The following is a 23,408-nucleotide window of genomic DNA, read 5'->3' on the forward strand; positions in this document are numbered from 1 at the left end:
CCTTTTCATTCTCTCCAAAGCCTATCATCCTTCTTAAAGCACGGTGTCCAGAAGCAGATATAATACTCCAGCTAAGGCTGAACTAGTGCTTTATATAAGTTCAAATAAATTCCTTCTTTTGTACTCCATGCCCTGATTAATAAACCCTCAAATACTGAGGATACCATATGATTTATTAGCTGTTCTCTGACATATAACCTTCTGCCATTCCCCGCTCTATCGTTATAGCCCTGCACATTCTTTTCCTTGAGAGCTAGTCCAATGTCCTTTAGAAATCACTGATCAGCTCCTCATTCTTTCTTATGGCTTTGTGTTCCAAAATGTCTTCTCCATTGTTTTGATTGGATTTGTATCCTTCTTACGACTGCATTACAGTTTCAGAGTCTTCTTCAGTCTTGAACCCACATTCTGGAATGTTCCTCCTAAGTTTCTCCACTTCACCATGTCTCTCACCTCTTCCTAAAGCCTCAGAGATACCTGGCTCTTTTGCTAGGTCTCCTGTAATTTTCCTTATCTCTTCCACCACTGCCGATTTGGTGCCTGCTCTTCAGGCTGCTGTGAAACATAGTTTACTATGTTACAGCTGTTGGAAAAATGCAAGCAGTACTGTTGAAAAGTAAGTGGACTACTTGAGATGCATCTCATAAGTTAAGATTACTGAAAAAAACAAATAATATGTCAGGATAAGAGGAGATTTTCTTTCTGTAGCAAATTCTTGAATTGGAATACAGCGCCAGCAAAAGGTGGAAGCAAATTCAATCATAACTTCCAAAAGGGAGATGGATAACTAGTCAAAAAGAAAAGAAAATGCAGGGCTGTAGGAAAACAGCAACAGGATTGGAAATGACTGAATGAAAGAATTCAGAACAGGCACTGGCTAGATGCCTATTTCTGTGCTTTATGAGTCTATATAGGTTGAACAAGTGCTGTGTAATGTTAGAGGTGATGGTGGTGCTTTACAATGCAAAGACTTAACATGAATTTCTATGTATAACACAAATGGGATGATGGGCTGGGTAAATTGGTGTGTAGTTTGCTAAACAAGATAAGGTTCCTCTTTGATTCATGACTACATTGCTAAGTGCTTTGACTTTCTCCTTTACAGAGAATTCCAGAGGCACGAACAAAGGAGTTAAAACCCTTCATTATATTCATCAAACCTCCAAGCATCAGGCGCTTGCAACAAACACGAGCAAAAAGCCGTATCATCACTGATTATTATGTAAACAGATCTTTCAAGGTGGGTTTGCATTTTAATAACCTTTTTTGTTGCCATTCCAAATTATTGGCACTTAGCCATTAGGGGAAGATTTTGACACCAACATTCCAATACAGAACTTATTTCTGGACATCTAGCCACAGTCACTGGTACTTTGAATCGGGTCATCAAACTGATGCCCAAGGCCGACCAGCGTCAAATTCTGTATGACCAGGAAATAGAAACTAGAAATATGAGGGCTCTGTTTCTGTGCTATATATCTCTACGGCTCTGTGATCTGCCATTAAATTCAGCAGGACCTGCAGGATATCCATTCTTTCAGGTTCTCCGCATACAAACCAAAAACATCACTCAACATTGTCTTCCTATAAATATCAGTGCCACTATCTCTTCCATTGTATTAGTCACTTGTTCCTTGATCACATTGTCTGTCTGTCTGTCTGTCTCTCTCTCATCCCCTCTCTGTATTTGGATCTCTCTACCTTCCTAACTTTCTCACTCCTTGTATCTGTATTGCTCCCTGTAAATATCTCTCTTTCTTGCGCTCTTTCTCTGAATCACTGTCATTCCTTCTATCACTCCCCTGACTCCTGTATCACAGCATGGCCTCTCTCCATATAAAACATTTATTTCAAACATATATTTTTGACTCATAGGAAGAAGACTTACAAGAGATGGATGATGTATCTGAGAAGATGCTGGACTATTTTGGACACCTGTTTGACTGTGTGATTGTGAATGATGAGCTCCCAGACACCCACACGCAGCTACTTTGTGCTGTCAAGCAAGCTCAGTCTGAACCATACTGGGTACCAGCAGCTTGGCTCAATTCAGACATGAATGCATAATTCCTTCTCCATTAAGTGTCAGGTGTAAAATAGATGGTAACTGCCATATGGATATTTGATAGGACAGTGTCAAGGAAAATTTAATCTGCATCTAACCCTGTGCTATATCTGCCTTGGGCATGAGATTGAAATTTTTGAGAGCTGAGAGCCTTTCCATTGGTAAGTAAAATAATACAGATCAACACAAAACTTTGAAATTTTAATGTAGTACCCTCTTACACAGTGAGCTATATATAATAGTGCAAATTCTCTGGTGAGAGTTAGATACCAAATAAATGTTGCATGATAAATAATAAAGTCATATTGGTTGTCTGCTTTACTTAATGATGAGCTAGGGCTCTATGATCATTATTCTTCCCTCCTTTTCTTGACTTCTTATAACCTTCCTCATTTTGATGTTAATGCTTTTCTCAGTTCTTTCCTCTTCTGGAGTTGCAGAGTCTTGCTGCACCACGATCATAAGTGATTTAAAACAATAAAACCATAACAACCTATGGGACTGAGCAATTTGTTTTCTCAGTACCCCAAGCACAACATCCAATCCCTCAGTCGCCAGCTTAGACAGAATCTAATCTACAGGAGACAACACAATAATTTGAAAAGATTACTGCAGCTCCCCTGCAACTTCCATCACTGAAACAATTGACTTATTCCAATATCACTGAGGACTCTGTGGGAAGCTAGGGAAGTGATTGCTGAGCTCCTTGCTGAGATATTTGTATTATCGATAGTCACAGTAGAGGTGCCAGAAGACTGGAGGTTGGCTAACGTGGTGCCACTATTTAAGAAAGGTGGTAAGGAAAGTCAGGGAACTATAGACCGGTGAGCCTGAAGTCAGTGGTGAGCTAGTTATTAGAGGGATTCCTGAGGGATAGGATGTACATGTATTTGGAAAGGCAAGGACTGATTAGGGATAGTTAACATGGCTTTGTGCATGGGAAAACACGTCTCACAAACTTAATTGAGTTGTTTGAAAAAGTGACAAAGAGGATTGATGAGGGCAAAGTGGTAGACGTGATATATATGGACTACAGTAAGGTGTTCAACAAAGTTCCCCATGGGACACTGGTTAACAAGGTTAGATCGCATGGGATATAGGGACGACTAGCCATTTGGATACAGAACTGGCTCAAAGGTAAAAGACTGAGGGTGGTAGTGGAGGATTGTTTTTCAGACTGGAGGCCTGTGACCAGTGGAGTGCCACAAGAATCGGTGCTGGGTCCACAAATTTTTGTTATTTATATAAATGATTTGGATGTGAGCATAAGAGATATAGTTAGTAAGTTTGCAGATAACACCAAAATTGGAGGTGTAGTGGACAGCGAAGAAGGTTACCTCAGATGGGCCAATGGACTGAGGAGTGGCAGATGGAGATAATTTAGACAAATGCAAATTGCTGATTTTGGGAATGCAAATCTTAGAAGGACTTATACACTTAATGGAAAAGTCCTAGGGAGTGTTGCTGAACAAAGAGACCTTGGAGTGCAGGTTCATAGCTCCTTGGAAGTACAGTCGCAGATAGATAGGATAGTGAAGAAGGCGTTTGGTATGCTTTCCTTTATTGGTCAGAGTACTGAGTACAGGTGTTGGGAGGTCATGTGGTGGCTGTCCAGGACATTGGTTAGGCCACTTTTGGAATATTGTATACAATTCTGGTCTCCTTCCTATCAGAACAATGATGTGAAACTTGAAAGGGTTCAGAAAAGATTTATAAGGGTTGGAGGATTTGAGTTATAGGGAAAGGTTGAATAGGTTGGAGCTGTTTTCCCTGGAGTGTTGGAGGCTGAGGGGTAATCTTAAAGAGGTGTATAAAATCATGATGACATGGATAGGATAATTAGACAAAGTCTTTTCCTTGGGTTGGGGGGAGAGGTCCAGAACTAGAGGGCATAGGTTTAGGGTGAGAGGGGAAAGATATAAAAGGGACCTAAGGGGCAACTTTTTCACACAGAGGGTGGTATGTGTATGGAATGAGCTGCCAGAGGAAACAGTGGAGGCTGGTACAATTACAACATTTAAAAGGAATTTGGATGGGTATATGAGTTGGAAGGGTTTGGAGGGATATGGGCTGCTTGCTGGCAGGTGGGACTAGATTGTTATGGGATGTCTGGTCAGCATGGATGAGTTGGACTCAAGGGTCTTTTTACGTGCTGTACACCTTCATGACTCTATGATACCATCACCTTCAAGTCACACAACCCCAACTTGGAAAGTGATCCCTCACCTCCGCAGTGTCAACATCCTGGATTTTCTTGCCCTACTCCATCATCAGAGCACTATTATCTTAAAGAGGTTTATCACATGCTCCTGGGGCAAATTAGGGATGGGTAGCAAATGTGACCATGCCAACCGTGTACACGTCCCAATAAAGAGAAATGAATACTGCATTGCCTGTAATAGTGAATAAGTACAACCCATTACCAGCACTGATGAATGTCTTTCTCAGATTTATACCATTAGCATATTACACAGTGCTGCACATCATAGTCACTCACCAGCCAGACACATAATGCAGAGTGTTCAGCCATTCTCAGATGACATTGTGTTTCACTGTGATAGATGCAGCCATAAAGGCTATTGGAAATCAATATATATGTTTGTTCTTTCATCTGGTAGTTATCAAATGGCACTAGGCAGTGGGTCGGGCGGCATTTCCTGAATGATACGTCAAACACAGATCCTGAGATTGCTTGATGCTTCCCCATTTGTTATCTCCCACTAATTACAGTGAATGCGTCCCCAGAGATAACAGTACATTATCCCCAGTCAGTAAATTATCTTTTCAGTTTACAGTAAATTACGCACAAAGTTCACAATACACTGCAATCATTACACTGTATAACCCGAGATATTGCAGTGTATTACCCCATTCAAAACAGTAATATGCCCACAAAGTTTACGAGACTTTACTGCAAGATTACAGATTATTATCTCAAATGTTACAGTACATTACCCCCAGAGATTATATTACAGCAGATTATAGTTTGTTAGTCTCAGGATTACAGCCCTGAAGAAGGGCTTATGCCCGAAACGTCGATTCTCCTGTTCCCTGGATGCTGCCTGACCTGCTGCGCTTTTCCAGCAACACATTTTCAGCTCTGATCTCCAGCATCTGCAGACCTCACTTTCTCCTCAGGATTACAGTAGGATTACTTCAGTAAATTATCCCATTCATTACATTATGTTGCCCCCAGAAATCATAAAATATTATCCCTCGAAATCACAATACATTTTGCTCAGAAATCACAATATATAATCCCTAGAGAGTGCAGTACATTATTCCCAGTTTTTTTAGTACAGCATCCTCGAGACTACAGTACATTACCTCCAATAAATAGTCCATTGCTGACAGATTTGGCAGGACCTGACCACAGCTAAGGCCCGCCTCTTGACATTGATTGACGATGTCTGCACCAATCAGCGGTTCTGATCCCACCTACCGCCACTGATTGACAGGCGGCGCAGTTACCCGGAACTGGATGTCTGCAAGCGCTGACCCCCAAGTGCCGTGGCTGCCACAGCAACGGGTAAGCGGCATGGACAAACGATGGGAGGCGGTGAGTACCTCGTCCTACTTGGGGGTTGGTGGGGGTAGAAGGAGGAGGTGTGCACCCTACCCCGTGTCGTCTGGGGCTCCATTCCGGACCTGCAGATCCCCCTCTGAGTAACAGCTACTTATCGAGGGGCTGGGTGTGGTGGCTGTTGGCCTCAGTACCCTGGGACTGACCCCATCCTAATGGACTCTTGCTAAACGGGTGTCAGTGTCGTTGCATAAAACTGGAGAAATGCTAAGTACGTAATGGGGAAAGTGCAGAATTGATTTATAAGAATGGTTGCAGAAATGAGAAACTTTATTTTGAGGATAGATTGAAGCAGTTGGGACTGTTCTCCATGGAAAGAAGAGGCCTGAGAGGAGATTCAATGAAGATTTTCAAAAGTATGAGCGGGCAGGATAGAGTAGATAGGGAGAAGCTTGTAAAAGGAACATGAAAGAGAGAGCATAGATTTAAATGATGTGAGCAAAAAAGAAACCGTTTCATGCAGTGAGTAGTTAGGGTATGGAATACATCACCTGGAAATGTGTTGGTGGCAGATTCAGTTGAGACCTTCAAATGGGCATTGGATGATTATTTGATAGTAATAGTGTGCAGGGGTATGGTCAAAAAGCAGCAGATTGACATAAGGGAATGATGTTTATTCAAAGAGTCAGTGGACCAAATGGTTTCTTTCTGCACTTTGCAGAATAAGAGTCAAAAAGTGTGGTGTTGGAAAAACACAACTAGGAGAAAGTGAGGACTGCAGATGCTGTAAATCAGCTGAAAAATGTGTTGCTGGAAAAGCGCAGCAGGTCAGGCAGCATCCAAGGAGCAGGAGAATTGACATTTGGGGCATAAACCCTTCATCTGGAATGTGGCGTGGGGGAAAGGAGCCTGAGAGATAAATGGGAGGATAGGGGTGGGGCTGGTGGTTAGATAGTTGAGAAGGTGATAGGTAGGTGGAGCAGAGATGATAGTGATAGGTCAGAAGGTAGGGTGGAGCAGATAGGTGGGAAGGAATATAGAGAGGTCGAACTCTGATCTCCAGCATCTGCAGTCCTCACTTTCTCTTAATTCTGTGAACAATTAAACTCTGGAAATTATAATGCCTGATCCCAGTGGAGAATATCCACATGCTTTAAAAAGAAAACAGAGAAAAGGCAAGATTACCTGCATTTAATAATTTGTTTCAGGAAGATTCATGTAAGAGGATTGATAAAGCAGAAGTTAAAATTTATTTTGCAAGAGAAATGTGATGATGAACCGGTCACCTTAACATGAATGGTGGGAAAGATATATTGCCCACCTATTCCGAGGATTGCAAATTACAGTCAGCTTGATACTCAGTTTGTACTTTCCTCCATTGCTTTTCCAGCAATTTCTGCTTTTGTTTGATTTACAGCATCTGCAGTTCTTTTGGTCTTTATTGAAATCTCAGTTATTGGACTCTGAGAGTTTCAGATCCAAGGGAATTGGCTATTGAAAAGTTCAATTTTCTGGGGTAGTTTCCACGGAGTCAACAACATTGGGTGTTATGCATGATCATGACATACAACGCCTGTCCAAGTTGCATCAACGATTATCTGGGCCAATGAAATCCCAGTTGCAAGTGAAAATGGAAAAATGTCGAAGAAACAACATCTTTTGGAGTGCTGAGAATTTGAACTCGTGGATTTCATGTGCAAATTTTGTGCTTTTGTGACAATCTTACTCTGCCTCACATCAGCCAAACTAATTTTGAATTCTTGAATTGTCTCCACTTGCTTCCTGAAGGAGTTGTTTCTTCCTCATTTTCACTTCCTTGGGCACTGGTCGCTTTGCCATTCTGTGGCCCTGCATCACCTGTTGGGCCCCAACTGTCTGTCCTGAACATCCCAATCCCAAACCTGACTATGAGACGGGGGGAACTTGGCTGATTCCCCTGCTGCCTTCCCAAGCCATTGAGTTCATCCCGAGATATGGGTTCAGAGCTCAAATGTAAGCAATTGCTGTCCTGACAGAGAGAGGGTCATAGAGATGTACAGCACGGAAACAGATCCTTCGGTTCAACCCGTCCATGCCGACCAGACATCCAACCCAATCTAGTCTCATTTGCCAATGCTTAGCCCATATCCCTCTATTCATATACTCATCCAGATGCCTTTTAAATGTTGTAATTGTCCCAGCCTCCACCAGTTCCCCTGGCAACACATTCCGTACATACACCATGACTAATGTTCGCACCTGGGGTTTGAACTAGCAATGTTTTGGTCTTTATTTGAGTTACCAGGAAAGCAGCCCAACATTTTCAACATGTCAGATGAGGCTGATAGCTCCATCATTTGTGGAATTTGACCAGAATCAATTAAGAATTGATTTTATTAATCAGGTCAATTTGGTGTCATGAAGACCTTCGTGTGATTCTATTTGGCATGAGAATGGTTGTTAAGCAATCTCCAATCCCTCACTCTCTTCAAAAATATCATTTCACTGACAGTGAATGGTCATTTCTATATTGTCAGCCCAAAGAGGAAGAATATTCAACATATTGTGTTTTAAATTTGGTGACAAGATTTCCAAATCCCTCTGTCACAGCTGTCATGTGGATGGTCTATCAGCTAATCCACTTTCTGAAGGTGGATTTAAAGTAGGATTAGTTTGAAGTAAGGTTGCTGCTGACCCATTTACTGAGGCTCAAGGAGCGCAGCCACCATGAAGAAGAAGCAAGTGGTGAGAAGCTAGAATTTAAGTTTGGTCTGGAAAAGGGAATCAGGTTAACATTTGTCATACTGAATCCCACTGGAAGTACTAACCTTTATTCAAGTGCTGACAGGGTTTGTGTGGATTTAATTTTTTTTTCTGTTTTTATTTTGAGTGCTGGCGTGAGAGATTTACAGCAGAACTTAGAGTTCAGTGTGAAGAACTCTAACCTTGCATTAGGAATAACTAACAGTTGCCAGCACATTGCTGGAACCAAAATCATTTTGTGATAATTGGTTAGAGGGATTGTATAGTCGCTGGTCTGAGGAATTGTTTGTTCCCAATAACCACTAGTTAGTGGGATTATTTGGCTAGTGGCCTCATCACTAAGAGGGAATTATTACAAGTCAGTCATTGTATTGCCGGGTAAAGATGATCTCTGTATAACACATTCAGTATTAGCAGGTGCAAGAATATCTCTGTGTACAGAGGAGACAAATCGGTGATTGTACAACACCAGCTATTCCTGTGTAAATACCTCCTAAATCCATCCAGTATTTACTTGACTTGACTTTCACTCTAAAAGCCCAATTTATCAGCAGTTTTCTTTTATCAAACCAATTTTGAAGAAATTAAATTTTTGTTTATATAGTTCCTTTCCTTTTATACAGAGGCCCTCAAAGTGTTTTAGATACCTACTATCATTTTCAAGCACATTGGTAATGTCCACTTTACACACACGCAATATATGATCAGAGAAACTGTTTATGGAGCTGTTGATTCAATAATAAATTTTGGTCATAACAATGAGGGGATCCCTTATTCAAATAGTTGCATTGGATCATTTATGCTCTCCTGAGGGCAGATAGAGCTTCAGTTTAGTGTTACATCTAGAAAAGAACATCCTTTACAATATCAGATTGGATTGTGGCCTCTGGGTTTCATAATGATTGTGTAAGGAACTGTGACAGAATGTCCCCAACAGACTCCAGATGGTTGATTGAATCAGGAACTGAGAGTGGTATGCATGCTGTCTAAGAGTGTCATCCTTGATACTGATGACTTTGTGGTTTTCTTTCAGCGCCCACCACGTACACTTCCACCTGTGCCAAGGTAAGACTGCTAAAACTGGTGCTGCACATGAGTCAGAAGACATAGTTGTGTGTTACTGTCCTCTGCCACCAGAGGGTAACAAACAATGTGATGAGTAAACATTTGGAAAATTATAGATCTGTGGTCGATGGCTAATTTGAGTGGAGGATGGGTAGTGAGACAGAATGCTGGGTCATTGAGTATGATGTCAAGCACTGGTCCTGGGTTGTTGGAATGGTTGGTGGCATTGGGTTGGTGGTCAGTTGGCTAGGCTGTGAGATTGGGGACTGTATTGCATTGTTAGGACTCGTATTAGGGCTATTAAGTAGTGGTCCTGGGTTGAAATAGCTGAACTATTGGATGGTTTTGCTACATGCTGGGTACTGGGACATGAGAACTGAATTAGTGTTGGTTCGGTGTATAGTGAAGTAGGTTAGGAATATGCTGTGTATTGCACAGATGGGAAGCCAGCTGTATGTTAGTTAGCTGAGGAGTGGGCCAGGTGTTGGTTTGATGGCAAATGCCTAGGTGTTGGGCAAGTGGGCAGTGAGCTATGTTAGGTAGGTGGGTAGCAGGCTGGGTATTGAGTTATGTGTTGGACGTTCAGTTCTGTGATTTGAAATTCGACTGAATGTGTTTTTTTCCTACAATGTGATTGGGTATCTTTTTGCTTTGCTAAAAGATAATTGAGTAGATTATTTCTTTCCTGCAATTTGATTTGAGTATTTTTTATGCTAGTGGTGAAATTTGATAAGGGGGAGCCATTATTATAATCAATTAGAGATGAAAAGCACTGGGATAAAACTAATAAAGTTTTTGTGATAATTGACCTCAATGTGTGTGGGAAATTGGCTTCCTTGTGTAGACTTCAAGAGAAAGGTAGCAAATCTATGGAAGCACCATCATCTGTAAGTCCCCTCCAAGTGAGTCACCATCCTGAACTGGAAATATATTGCCATTCCTTCAGTGTCACTGGATAAAAATCCTGAAACTTAACACTCATAAGTACTGTGCAACAGCATCTAAACCCCATGGGTTGTAGTGTTTCAATAAGACAGATAACCATACTTAAGGGCAATGAGAGTTGTCCATACCCAGCCAGCAAAATCCAGATCTCTTAAATACGTTTTAGAAATAATTATGTGGACCGACCTATAAGATCACAACCTCAGTTTCTAGTAGGTGCAGGATCACTTGAAGCAATGCCATCTGTGCAACAGGAGGGTGTTATTAAAGTAGTTTTGTCTAATTTTCATGGCAGCAGAGAAATCAAGCATGATTCCTGCTTCTCACTGTCCATTCGTTAATCCCAGCTGGATGCTATGTAAGGGTTGACAGTTGACTGTGCCATCAGCTTGTACTACCACTTGGGCAAGACAACACTAGCACAATAAAAATGTGAGTCTTCAGGATTGAAGAAGAGAAAGGTGGAAGGAAGTTAAAATTTCAATATGCAACAACCATAGAAGGCTTGTGGTGCAGTGGGCAACATTGGGCCAAAAGCTGTAGGCTCAAATCATACTCTAGGACTTGACAACTAAAGAAGGTAATTCCATAACGTGGTCAAATAGGTTGAGTATCAATCCGTTTATACTTCTGACAGTTGCCATGACAGGTGTGTGATATTTCTTGTAAGCCATGTAATGGAAAGAAATTGAGTTTCGACAGTGATTATCCATAACTCCCAACTGCAACATATGTGTAAAAGTGCACGTTGGAAAAGATAGATGGATCTGATTGGTGCCAACAGCATGGGGGTTAATCCTTGTTTTGACTGAGGCAGAATTGGAACCTGCCTCCTTAGCCTATCTGTGTTGCAGTTCTTGTGCTGTCGGTTGGATTTGCATCCAGGCAGAGATCTCATGAAGAAGACAGGAATCCATACTCTAACCAACAATGGAAAATGTTTTGCTGTTGTTGATGACAGATTTGTAACTCCAGCATAATGACTGCGCCTCCTTTTGTGGATAAATGGAAATTATGTTTGACCATCCTATTAGCTGCAGAAGAAAGAAAAGGCTATGGGTTCCATTAGCAGATAGTTCAAATGCAAGGAGTTTAATGTTGTTGCTCTGAAAGTTGCTGTCTTGGCCCTATTTGGACGCATGTGTCGTATCCACTGCAATAAGAGATTATCCTCTTTCAAAGGAGGACGCAAAGACAATTCCAGGGATCAATTTTTTTCCAGAATTTAAACTCAGGGAAGTTGAATGTGTTCCCTTCGCAAAAGGAGGCGTTTTGAGATGTTCCATGTTTTTAAGATTGTGAAGGAAATTGAGAAAGTTGATAGAGTGCAGTTGTTCCCATTTGTTAAGAATTCAAGTCCCAGGGGAAAGGTTAGAAAATGATTAACTGAGGGGTAAGAGGAAAATCATAAGAACCTGTTTGCTCAGTGCCTAATCCACTTATAGAAAATGGCACATGGGGAGGAACATTGAACTGGAGGGCCAAGAAGAAATTAGACGAGTGCCTGAAAGGACAAGAGATTGAGTGATTGAGGAATAGTGACAGAACGCCTATGCTTTGGGTTGTTCTCTGATAAAGGAGGTCCCTTGTTGGGATTTTTTTCTGTTAGTCAATGTTTTAAAATATATCTGTATACTTAGCTTGTTTATTTTCTTTTTCTTGGATAATGCGCCTGAAGCAGCAAAGCTAAAGGTAGGCCTTTAATTTCAATTAATCTTCCCACAGATATCCATGATGACTTGTTATTGTATTGACAGTTCTTGTTATTTAATTGCTGGTGGGCGAAGGAGTTGCTGCATCTGTTTGCTGTCCAGCTATTTTTGCAGAAAGTTGTAGATAATGTGCTCCAGCTAAGAACAGAATTGCATACAATAATCACCAGATATTGAATGCTGTTTGGACAGGGACCAGACTGAGAGGCATCATTACCCTGCAGAATGATATTTAAATTTGAATTTAGTAAGTTTGCTTTGCAATTTCTATTTTAGTTACAATGCTCATTCAGGGTTGTTGACACTAATTTTGTTAAATTTGTTCATTTAAAATAGTGGATGAGTCCAGCATGTACTTTTCTAGTCAGATTTTTATTCTGATTCACCCACTGCCAACTCCAACACTACTGATTACATGTTTCCTCTATATAAATACATCCAGTCAAGTTCTCGTCTGCTGATTTTAATCAACCTATTCAGAGATGTTATCACACACCTCTGGAGCAGGTGAGACTTTAATTCAGGTCTTCTGGCTCAGAGGGAGGGACACTACCAGTGTGCCACAAGAAACCCCCCTCATCCAATTATCTCTTAATTATCAGATAACCATCACATGTTCACTAGCTTCATTTTGTCTCAAGCATTCCTGCCAGACAGCTGAATTTTTACTGACACACTATCATAGTTTAAGTGTGAACTTTTGAGAAATTGAGTAATGTATTTGAACCTGTACCCCAGTTAGAGATTCCCTTGCAAGAAGGATGCAATGAATCAGCCAACAAAAATATGAGAAGGCTAAAATTTCTATTTGGAGTGCAATTAGTCATAACTAATTTTCTGTCCTAAATTTCTGCTCAAAAGTATTTGTATTTCACTGAACACAATCTGCTATGAGCCAGTATAATTGAATGCTGTTTAATAGTTTAAATTTAAGAAAATATTTCTTTAAAGTATCCAATATGCTGTGATGGTATACAGGGAGAACTTTATTCTAATGTCAATATTTTTTCTTGTGAAAATTGCATGTTTTTCCTTGTGTTTAAATTGGTGGAGATGTAAATATTGGTGACTAGTAACTGGCTGTTTAATTGCTGTGTTACCTCTATCACAGATGTATCTATAAACAAAACTAGAAAGAAAAAATCCAGTGCGAGCAACGGAGTAGGTAAGTTGCATCAAAATTGCATCAGTGTCTGGTCCAACTGGTGATGGATGCAAACGTTACTGGTTTTCTAGTTTTTAATTCATTTCAACTGCATCCTTTCATTATTTGTCGTCTTCAATCTCTTACTTCTCTCTCTCTGTCTCTCTTAATCATTACTTTGAACTTCATCCTATTGTGATCACTGTTGTCTAGATGTTTCCTTCAACTTTGTTTTCTTGTCTGCTCAGATTAATTTCCCATTAGTATATCAGTATTGATTTCCAGCTTGTTGGCTTTTTACACATCCTGGATAAGAAACAAGTTATGTATACACTGTAACGATGCTGCTCCTTTAACAAGGTTGTGTTGTCCTTGTTTTTTTTTTACAGGGGGTCATAAACACAGACTCAGTCGGTCTAGGTTTGAAGGGTTTTAGGGGCAATTTGATTATAGATAACAGATACTGCCTCGGGAATAAGGCTTTCAAGTTGTTTTTAAAAAACACTTGTATAATGAATGGCAGTGACCAGTTCTCCCAGCTTAGCATTTCTCCCAAGCTTAGATTTGGTTTGGTGTTAGCAAGCAGTCAGTTGTGTAGCTGCTGGATTCAAAGAAGTAGATCCATGCTGATCCTCCCTCTCTCTGTCATCTGTTTCTTCTGTACAAACCTGTGTTGGATTTTTCCATTTTTTGCAAAGAGGTGTTTATGGGGATTGTTGCAAGTAGTTGGAAAAGCATCATTAAGTTGGGGTAGTCTGTTGGATTTTTGGATAGGTTACGTTATTCTGTATTCTGTTCTCTTTTATTTGTGTTTCATCTGGTATCTTGCAAATAATTTCTGTTTTGTTTAAAATTAAGTAGTTGGGCTAGCTGCATCACTCAAGGAATATCCACTTACATCTGCTTAAAACAACTAGCAAAGTTAGAGTTATAGAGATGTACAGCACGGAAACAGACTCTTTGGTCCAACCCATCTATGCTGACCAGATATCCCAACCCAATCTAGTCCCACCTGCCAGCACCTGGACCATATCCCTCCAAACTCTTCCTATTCATATACCCATCCAAATGCCTCTTAAATGTTGCAATTGTACCAGCCTCCACCACTTCCTCTGGCAACTCATTCCATACATGTACCACCCTCTGTGTGAAAAAGTTGCCCCTTAGGTTTCTTTTTATATCTTTCCCCTCTCGTCCTAAACCTATGCCCTCTAGTTCTGGACTCCCCGACTCCAGGGAAAAGACTTTGCCTATTTACCCTATACATGCCCCTCATAATTTTGTAAACCTCTATAAGGTCACCCCTCAGCCTTCAATGCTCCAGGGAAAACAGCTCCAGTCTGTTCAGCCTTTCCCTATAGCTTAAATCCTCCAACCCTGGCAACATCCTTGTACATCTTTTCTGAACACTTTCAAGTGTCACAACATCTTTGATGGGTCCGGGCTACTTTGTTGAAATGTTTTGAGAGGGTCTGGCCTGGTCCGTGACAACTGTATAAGCTCTGTTGTGTTTTCCCCTTTCACCATGCTGTCCAACTAAGTTGGAGTCATTGAAATATCCCATGATTCAGTCTGCGTTGTTTACTTCTTTCATTGATTTGCTTATATGTTCTTGGTGACATATTGTTAGTATAAGGCGGGCTCTGGAATACACTCATGAGTGTGATCAATCCCTTCTTATCCTCATCATTTATTTTAATGCCCCATGGTACTATTTCAATCTTGATGTTTAGTTAAGACCTTTTTAAAATTATTGTTATGTTATTTTTAATTAATACAGCTACAAATGTTGTTGTCAGCACTTGTGTAATCAGCACCTACTCCTGCCTGGAATAGTTGGGTCTCCTGATCAAAATGGAGAGTGACTCCATTTGGGCGCAGATACTATTTGAAGTGCAAATGTTTACAAATTACATGCTAGTTAAGTATAACTACTTGTTCTCTAAGTTTTACATTGAATAATTTGATCCAAGTGCTGATTCTGCAATAACCTACATATAGATTTCTCAGGATTTCAGTCAGTCAATGCAATGCGTGATGTGGCATAAAGCTGTATAGAGCAGCAGGCCTCCAAGCTTGATACCTGTTCTATGTTGATAATTTAAAGGTTTTAGTTTTAAATCATCTTTAAATTATTCTGAAAAGAGGAACGCATTGCTGAAGAATCTTGTCTTGCACTCATCAGGACAAATGCAGAATGCCAAATTTCAAACAGTCACAACAATTTATACAATTGGAGAAAAAATATGCTGATTGGTTGGCAAGCCTCTGATTTGCTATGGTGTTGCCACGGAGAGCTATGGACTCCCTATTCTAATGGTACCAAAGGAAGTGCAATGCTTGAGCATATTTCTTTTGTTTGCAGATAATGAATCTTTCCATATGAAAATATATATCACTTCTAGCAAGCCTAAATAAGCCAGGTTACACGCTTGACTAAATATCTCAAAATAAATGCTAGTGTAGCTATTAACTCAGAATTGTTCAACAATTGATGCTCAATCGAAGAATGAAGTCTAACAGTAGACGTTTTCTTTTGAGTTTTGCAAGTGCAGGCTAGTTGAACAAAGCCTGCCTATTACAAGCAACAGAAGAACATGTAACATTTGATAGGTAACAGATGAAGAGCTCAATTTGAACTACTGTGGTGTTGTCATACACTATTGTAGCTCTACAGAATGTTCACTGAATGTTGTAGACCTAATAGGATTGAGTGTATTGATGATTACCTGCATTTACTGGTATTTTTGTCTTGAAATCTTCCTGTCCTTGGGCACCAACATGTCTCTTATCCTCCCACCTGTTGTCAACCAGCGAGCTTATGGGTATACAGTTACAGAAAAATTAGCTCAATCCTGTTCACAGGACCAAGGCCCTGGCTGATTTGACTTGCTTGAAGCTGAGGACAGTTGTCAGCCCTCCGTGCCATCACAGCTAAAAGTTGCTAATTCATTAGAGACCACAACCTTGTCTGCAATTTCCCAAATGTCACCTTGGGTACAAACCTCCCAATATAGTGACAGAGTCATTGGATTGTAAAATAGTGTTGTCTTCTTTGACACTTGTCTGTCACTTTGTCCCTCAGACACATTGGTGACTTCAACTGGGCGACGCCATTCTGAAAGTATAGAACCCCTTACCCCAGACCTTCAGGATACTGCTCCAAAGAAGAAAAAGAAGAAAAAAAAACTATCAGCAGAAACTGGTGAGTACAGTCAAGCTCCTCTGACCTGTGGAATGTGGATGTATTTGAGGTGCAGATTTTAGTTTGCATTGAAATAATTGCAACGCTATTCTTGGAGGTCAGCCCACCACTGCCCAGTTAAGTGCATGTTTCAGTTAAGTGGGTATCAATCAACTGCAACTTGCTGGAATTTTCCCCCTGCTAAAAGTAGATTCTGTTATAAGCATAAATGTAGGTGGGCTGATTTGTGGGATATTGTGTGAAGCTGAGTTGAAATGGATTAGAGGATGAGGTCAGAAGATGTGTTGGGTGGTTCAAGAATATGGTGAAAAAGTGCAGAATTGTCATTTTTTTTCTGTCTTTTGCAGTTTTATCAGGTGTTGGTTCTTACACATCTATGTGCCAGGTGTGGGTTTCCATGCCTGTTGCTACATTCTCACTCATTTCCATTCCATACACATATCCCCACACACCTGTGCCATGTACGGTTCTGATGACTATTATGAACCCGCAACCATGGTGTGTTTATGGGTGTTGCACCAGCCAGCATATTTTTCCACTTGTTCTTTTCAGGTTGGGGATGTTTCAGATTAAAGCTCTGAAAAGAAAATGAGGCTCCTGTCTATTTATAAACGTTTATTCTTTGTTATAGAATTGGAAACCTCCTTCACCCAGCAGAATGCTTCTGATGTGTGCAATTTCTACACTGGACCGGATGATGAAGTTTCTCGGAAAATCAAGAAGAGAACCAAGTGCGTGTTATTAACAATAACTGTCCTGTTTTAGGTCTTGGGTCTGTCCTTTTTGTTCTTATCAAGTGTCCTCTGCCAATTATGAAGGGTATAGAAAACAAGAGAAGGGAAGTTATGCTAAACTTATACAAAACAGTCCTGCAGTCTCAGCTGGAGTATTGTCTGCAATTCTGGATGCCAGGCTTTCAAAAAAAAATGTGAAGGCATTGGAGAGGGTGCAGAAAAGAGTCATGAGAATGGTTCCATTTCCCTGATAAAGAATTTTGGTTATGTAGACTCATTGGATAAGTTGGGTCTGCTTTCCTTGGAGAAAAAGAGTGGAAATTTCTTTGGGATAGTCAAACTCTTGAGGGATCCAGACAGATTAGATGAGGAGAAAATGGTGGAAGATTCAAGAACAAAAGAACACAGAGTTAACATCGGAAAGATGTTGTGAAACTTGAAAGTGTTCAGAAATGATTTACAAGGATGTTGTCAGGGTTGGAGGATTTAAGCTATAGGGAGAGGCTGAACAGGCTGGGGCCGTTTTCCCTGGAGTGTCAGAGGCTGAGGGGTGACCTTATAAAGGTTTACAAAATTATGAGGGGCATGGAGAGGGTAAATAGACAAAGTCCTTTCCCTGGGGTCGGGGAGTCCAGAACTAGAGGGCATAGGTTTAGGGTGAGAGGGGAAAGATATAAAAGAGACCTAAGGGGCAACGTTTTCACACAGAGGGTGGTACATGTATGGAATGAGCTGCCAGAGGAAGTGGTGGAGGCTGGTACAATTGCAACATTTAAGAGGCATTTGGATGGGTGTATGAATGGAAAGGTTTGGAGGAATATGGGCCAAGTGCTGGCAGGTGGGATTTGAATGGGTTGGGATATCTGGTCGGCATAGACAGGTTGGACCAAAGAGTCTGTTTCCCTGCTGTACGTCTCTGACTCTATGTGAAGCAATAGGGACATGAAGAGAAACCTTTTCACACAGCAAGTGATTGGGATCTGAAAGCTGACTGGCAGTGTGAGGAAGGCAGGTTTAATCAAGATTTTTAATCAGAAATTGGATAATAATTTGAGCAATGCACTGGAATTTAGGGAGGTGGAGAATCTCATCCAAAATTGCCCTTGAAGTTGTGGCGATGAGCATGGTGGAGACGATGCCCAAGATTGGTATTGCTCAGCTCCTTGTTGACCAGTTTAGTTATCCTCATGAGTGATTAGCAACCTTTCATTGAGTGATCTTCCCTCTCTTATTTCCTTCATTCAACAGTATTCAAAAAATAATTCTAACACCACTTTATTAAATTAACAACCAGGAGAACACGGCCTGCTGGCTACAGCAATGAACTTGAAGTGGAAGAAGAGGACATTATCGGTGAGGGGCAGGTTCCCCGGCCCCAAGGTCCTATTTTTGCTATATCAGCTGGTTCCAGCCAGCCTGTGGACAAAGTCTTTCTGGAACGAAGCCGTAAGTAATTGTACTGGTTCTAGATGGGTACTATTGGTATTCAAGGAGGCAGTTAGCCATATAGATGTTGGGAGAGTTTAAGAAACCATAAATGCTGTGTGAAGCAAGTCTGTAAGAAGGATTGGGAATTTATTGTATTCAAACATAGGAACGCACCATTTGGCTCAACTGATACATGCCAGTATTGACACTCCAGGTGAACCCTTGCGACCCTCCTTCACCTAACCCCATCAAGCAGGTCCTTCCATTCCTTTCTCTTCACATGTACTGTTTTCTTGAAAGCATTTGTGCTCTTCACTTCACCCACTCCTTATTCTTGTTCTTGTCAGTCACTGATAAAGAGGACTCTTCTAAACATCCTATTGGATTATTTAGTGACTATTTCTGACAGCTATTTTTGGTCTTACTGAAAAGTGGAACCATTTTCCATGTGTTTGCTCTCTCAAACTCTTACTTTAAAAAAAACCTCAAGTCAAGATAATCCCAAAATCTCTTTTATAAAAGAAGCAAGACTCATCATCTATGTTTCCTGTTAGGCATAAATTTGTAGTTTTGATAATTTGCTGTTCCTCTTTGTATTCCTTGATAATGTTAGGAAATACTAAACTTAATTTCATAATTTATAGTCAGAGTCATAGAGATGTACAGCATGGAAACAGACCTTTCAGTCCAACCTGTCCATGCCGACCAGATATCCCAACCCAATCTAGTCCCACCTACCAGCACCCGGCCCATATCCCTCCAGACTCTTCCTATTTATACACCCATCCAAATGCCTCTTAAATTTTTCAATTGTACCAGTCTCCACCACTTCCTCTGGCAGCTCATTCCATACACATACCACCCTCTGTGTGAAAAAGTTGCCCCGTAGGTCTCTTTTATATCTTTCTCCTCTTGCCCTAAACCTATGCCCTCTAGTTCTAGACTCCCTGACCCCAGAGAAAAAATTTATCTTCACTTTAATTGTTTTTTGACTTTCTGAGCCTTTGTGTTCATTTGTCCTCCCCTTTGTAATTCCTGTTATTCACAACAATCATGTGAAAAAGACTGTAGAAGCAGAAACAAAGAACTACAACACTTGGCAACAATTCCACTGCGGAATCAAAGCAATAATATTATTGTTGGAAAAAACTGATCCAAAGAAGGGCAATCAGGAGACCAGTAGCCTTGTGGAGAGAGATTAGGCAGCAAAATTGTAAAAACTGCATCTTTTTATTTAACTTTATTTTTGATTGTGAACTGAATTGGTGAAAAGGATTGTTTTACAGTAAAGGACTTAGAAAGTATGTTGCTGAAACTCATTGTGGGCCATATTTACACTGTTACTTTGCAAGCAGTGAGGGTAAGTTGTAAATAGTTACCACGGCTCTGAGGCACATACAAAGTAAGATTCATTCAGCATCAAGTAGCTCTAATTTGAGCACTTGTGACCAATTGTGGATGCCAAAGGTCATCAACCTGACAACAACTATCTGATTGGTTTCTATTTAGTTGAACCTGGGTGCAAACAATACAATGAAAAGCCCTCTGACGTCTGGGAAAGGCGGTGGTGTGTCAGTCTCCGACGAAAATAACAAGAGCTAAAGAAAGCCAGTTGTTTTCCCCTACCAGCTGCTGTGAGCTGTTGCTTTTAACCAATATGTCAGAGACTTATCATACATAAACCAATTACTCTATGCCTCCTGTGAAGTGAAATAACCTGAAAGAAAAATCAAAGAATTGAAGGAATTGGGAAACTAAAGAAAAACCCTATAGGCTGTACTATTGAACTGTTTCCCCAGTATTTTTATTATTATTGCTCTATCATAACACAAATGTATTTGTCTGTATATGGAGAGTTTTTAGAAGATGGTGAGGATTTGAGTTTTAACTAGTAATGATATGTGAACAGTTCACCTTTTTACCTGTGGTTGAATCTATTTATTTGTAATAAATCTTAAGTATAAAAACCTGGCCTGTGTTTCTTGTTAACCTGAGTCTATCAGACAGATACGTTGGGGACTTTGGTATGTTGATCATTTTTTAAAAATGTTTATGACTCAAGGAATAATGGGCTTCATGTCCGCAAGCTACCCTAATGAGGCATAGGTTTCCTTATTGAGGGGAGAAAGTTTAATCCCATCCTTGTGTTTAAATCTCTTCTTGGCTTATCTGAAGTTCTAACCTTCTCCAGTTTTCTTTATTCCTCCAGTCTCTTACACATTTCTGGTCTCCTTCGTGTCCCCATTGGTCCCCTTCGTGCCTTCAGTTGTCTAGACTCTGGAATTTACTTCTTAAGTGTCTCCATCTTTCTTCTCATTTAATGTGTTATTTAAAACCTAGCAGTTTTACCAAACCTTTGGTCGTGTGTCCTGATCATTTTTGGCTCAGAAGTAGAACTTCAGATTTGTTACAGTGTGGAAGGAGGTTATTCGGCTCATTGTGCCTGTACCGGCTACTTAGTGTCATGCTCCTGCCTTCTCCCCATAACCTTACATGCTGTTCCTTTTCAAATAACCATCTAATTCTTGTTTGCCTCAATTGAACCTGTCTCCACCACATTATCAGATGGTGCATTTCTTTGCATTCAACTTCATCTGCTACCAATCCACTCACTCCATTAACTTGTTTACATTCTTATAAAGTTCAACACTATCTCCCTCGCTATTTATAATGTTTCCAATTTTTGTATCATCTGCAAATCTTGAAATTGTGCCCTTTATGCCAAGGTCTAGATCACTGAACATATTAGGAAAAGCAAGGGTCCCAACACTGGCCCTTGGGAAGCTCCATACAAACCTTCACCGAGTTCGATTACGCTGCGACCTTCTGACTCAATGTGTTTGTTGCAATATTGTTGCTCTCCCATTATTTCCTTTAACTCTAATTTTGCTCACAAGTCTGTTGTATGGCACTGTATCAATTACTTTTTGGAAGTCTGTGTACACCACATCAACAGTGTGGTTCTGATCAACTCACTGTATTATTTCTTTTTAAAAAAAAAACTCCAAGTTCGTTAAACATAATTGTCCCTTAAATCTATGTTGGTTTTCCTTAATTAATCTGAATTTGTTTATGTGAGTATCGATTTTGAACTGAATTAGTGTTTCTGTATTTCTAGAATTGATATACTTGTGATAAAGTGGATGTTAAAGGCGTTATGCAATTGCAATCAACTATTATTAACTCCTCTCACTTGTATTTCCAAGGGTCATCGGGTAATCTGGCACTGATAGCTTCTGTGCAAAGATATGCAGGCATTCGTGGGAATGGATAAATTTTTCACTTCTCTCTTCTCTCCTAAGAAAGAGGAGATGATAGCATAGTTGTAATTTCACTGACTAGAGGCTAAAGCAAATGCCCTATGACGTGGATTCAAATCCAACTGGAGATTGTGATATTTAAATTCAATTCTTAAAATTTGGAATATAAAGCCAGTCTCAATTATAGTGGCACAGAACTATCATTGTTTGTCATAAAAATCTACTGGTTCCTTAATGTCCTTTAGGAAAGAAAATGTGTCAGCAAATCCCTATCTGGTCTGACCAACATGTGACGCCAGACCAACAATAATGTAGTTGATTCTCAAATTGCTCTCCGAAGTGGCCTGGTAAGTCACTCTGTTCAAAGGAAATTGGGGATCAGAAACAAATACTGGATTTGACCTGACAGTTCTTCACTGAGTTAAAAATCACACAACACCAGGTTATAGTCCAACAGGTTTAATTGGAAGCACACTAGCTTTTGGAGCGACACTCCTTCATCAGGTGATAGTGGAGGGCTCGATCGTAACACTAAATTTTTGCTATAAATTCTGTGTGATGTAACTGAAATTATACATTGAAAAACTGATTGTCTGTTAAGCCTTTCATCTGTTAGAATACAGTGATAGTTTCACTTCTTTCATGTGTAAATCACAAAACCTTTTTTTTAAAGTTGCATTCTCGGGTTAGCTGTTAATAATGGTGATAGCTAGACAATATGTTGAAGGTGTTGGCCCCCTGTGTTCTCTGTCTATGCCATGATGTTTAGATTTATCTCACTTTTTAGATGAGAATCAGAGTTTTATATAACTTCATGCAGTTTTTGAGCTCAGAGTTCTACATGAATGCAAGCAGTTTTTGAGCAAAGTACAATGTCACTCTGCAAGTACAAATTCACCCCACAAAATATGTGTGCATGTGGGTCTTTGTCTGTCTGTGTGTGTGTGTATCTGTCTGGGGTGGGGGTTGTGTGTGTAGTGAGTGCAGAGTGTCTTAAGTCTGTGAGGGGGTGCATGTGGGAGGGTGTGTGTGCGCCTGTGTGTACCTGTGCCCGTGTGTGTAGGAATATCTGTGTGTGTAGTGCAATGGTGATCACCTGTAATGTGACATGAACCAAGGTCCCGGTTGAGGCCCTCCCTATGGGTACCAAACTTAGCTATCAGCCGTTCTCCACTGAAGTTGTGAACGGCTATGCTATCTTATTTTAAAATGTTGTACATTGCTTCCACAGGTCGATTTCAGGCCACAGACAGGTTGGAGATACAGAAATCTGCTGAGCAGGTTGATGTGTACATGGAGGTCAAGCCCACCTTGACAACCAGAGATGTCTCTTTACAGGTACACCGTGGATTTAGGTAAGGGAAACCTGTGATGGCAACAGTGCGGATTGTACCAGGAAATGAGAGTTGTCATTTAAACTCTTTCCACTTGAGACTGTTTTAGGTAATTATTTATTAGCTTAAGTAATTAGGAGTTCAGTTGTCCAATTCTTTCAGAGCACTTATCAAAAGCCTACTAAGGCAAAGATAATGTGTGCAGAAAATGAATAGCAAATCCTTGTTGCTAATTGTTCTTGGGTATTAGA

The 23,408-nt window shown here is 40.4% G+C and overlaps 2 protein-coding genes and 1 pseudogene across 9 annotated transcripts in view; 2 read left to right on the forward strand and 1 right to left on the reverse strand.

The window, feature by feature from the left end:
- The window catches only part of LOC122551370 (MAGUK p55 scaffold protein 4b), a 42,406-nt gene extending 40,039 nt beyond the window's left edge, over nucleotides 1-2,367 (forward strand). For all 6 annotated transcript variants that reach the window (XM_043693134.2, XM_087988792.1, XM_087988793.1 and 3 more), the window contains 2 exons: nucleotides 1,106-1,240; nucleotides 1,876-2,367. In XM_043693134.2, the coding sequence (XP_043549069.2) occupies nucleotides 1,106-1,240; nucleotides 1,876-2,067 (327 nt within the window). In that variant the 3' untranslated portion in view covers nucleotides 2,068-2,367. The remainder of the gene's footprint in view (nucleotides 1-1,105; nucleotides 1,241-1,875) is intronic.
- LOC148149570 (tripartite motif-containing protein 3-like) overlaps nucleotides 1-5,605 on the reverse strand; it is a 63,330-nt pseudogene extending 57,725 nt beyond the window's left edge. Inside the window, exons 1-2 of the transcript XR_015757740.1 lie at nucleotides 5,537-5,605; nucleotides 5,393-5,441 (exon numbers count right to left, since the gene is read on the reverse strand). The product of XR_015757740.1 is annotated as a tripartite motif-containing protein 3-like (transcript). The remainder of the gene's footprint in view (nucleotides 1-5,392; nucleotides 5,442-5,536) is intronic.
- The window catches only part of LOC122551371 (transmembrane protein 237-like), a 35,679-nt gene continuing 17,843 nt past the window's right edge, over nucleotides 5,573-23,408 (forward strand). The window contains exons 1-8 of one of the 2 annotated variants that reach the window (XM_043693135.2): nucleotides 5,573-5,624; nucleotides 9,364-9,395; nucleotides 12,019-12,032; nucleotides 13,164-13,217; nucleotides 16,282-16,401; nucleotides 17,033-17,132; nucleotides 18,430-18,581; nucleotides 23,055-23,178. In XM_043693135.2, the coding sequence (XP_043549070.1) occupies nucleotides 5,604-5,624; nucleotides 9,364-9,395; nucleotides 12,019-12,032; nucleotides 13,164-13,217; nucleotides 16,282-16,401; nucleotides 17,033-17,132; nucleotides 18,430-18,581; nucleotides 23,055-23,178 (617 nt within the window). In that variant the 5' untranslated portion in view covers nucleotides 5,573-5,603. Of the gene's footprint in view, nucleotides 5,625-9,363; nucleotides 9,396-12,018; nucleotides 12,033-12,089; nucleotides 12,300-13,163; nucleotides 13,218-16,281; nucleotides 16,402-17,032; nucleotides 17,133-18,429; nucleotides 18,582-23,054; nucleotides 23,179-23,408 lie in introns of those variants that run through there. The other variant, XM_043693139.2, reaches the window with a different exon arrangement.

Source organism: Chiloscyllium plagiosum, unplaced genomic scaffold (assembly GCF_037043375.1).
Source record: "Chiloscyllium plagiosum isolate Xiang-an unplaced genomic scaffold, Cpla_swu_hap1 HiC_scaffold_7, whole genome shotgun sequence".
Lineage (NCBI taxonomy): Eukaryota > Metazoa > Chordata > Chondrichthyes > Orectolobiformes > Hemiscylliidae > Chiloscyllium > Chiloscyllium plagiosum.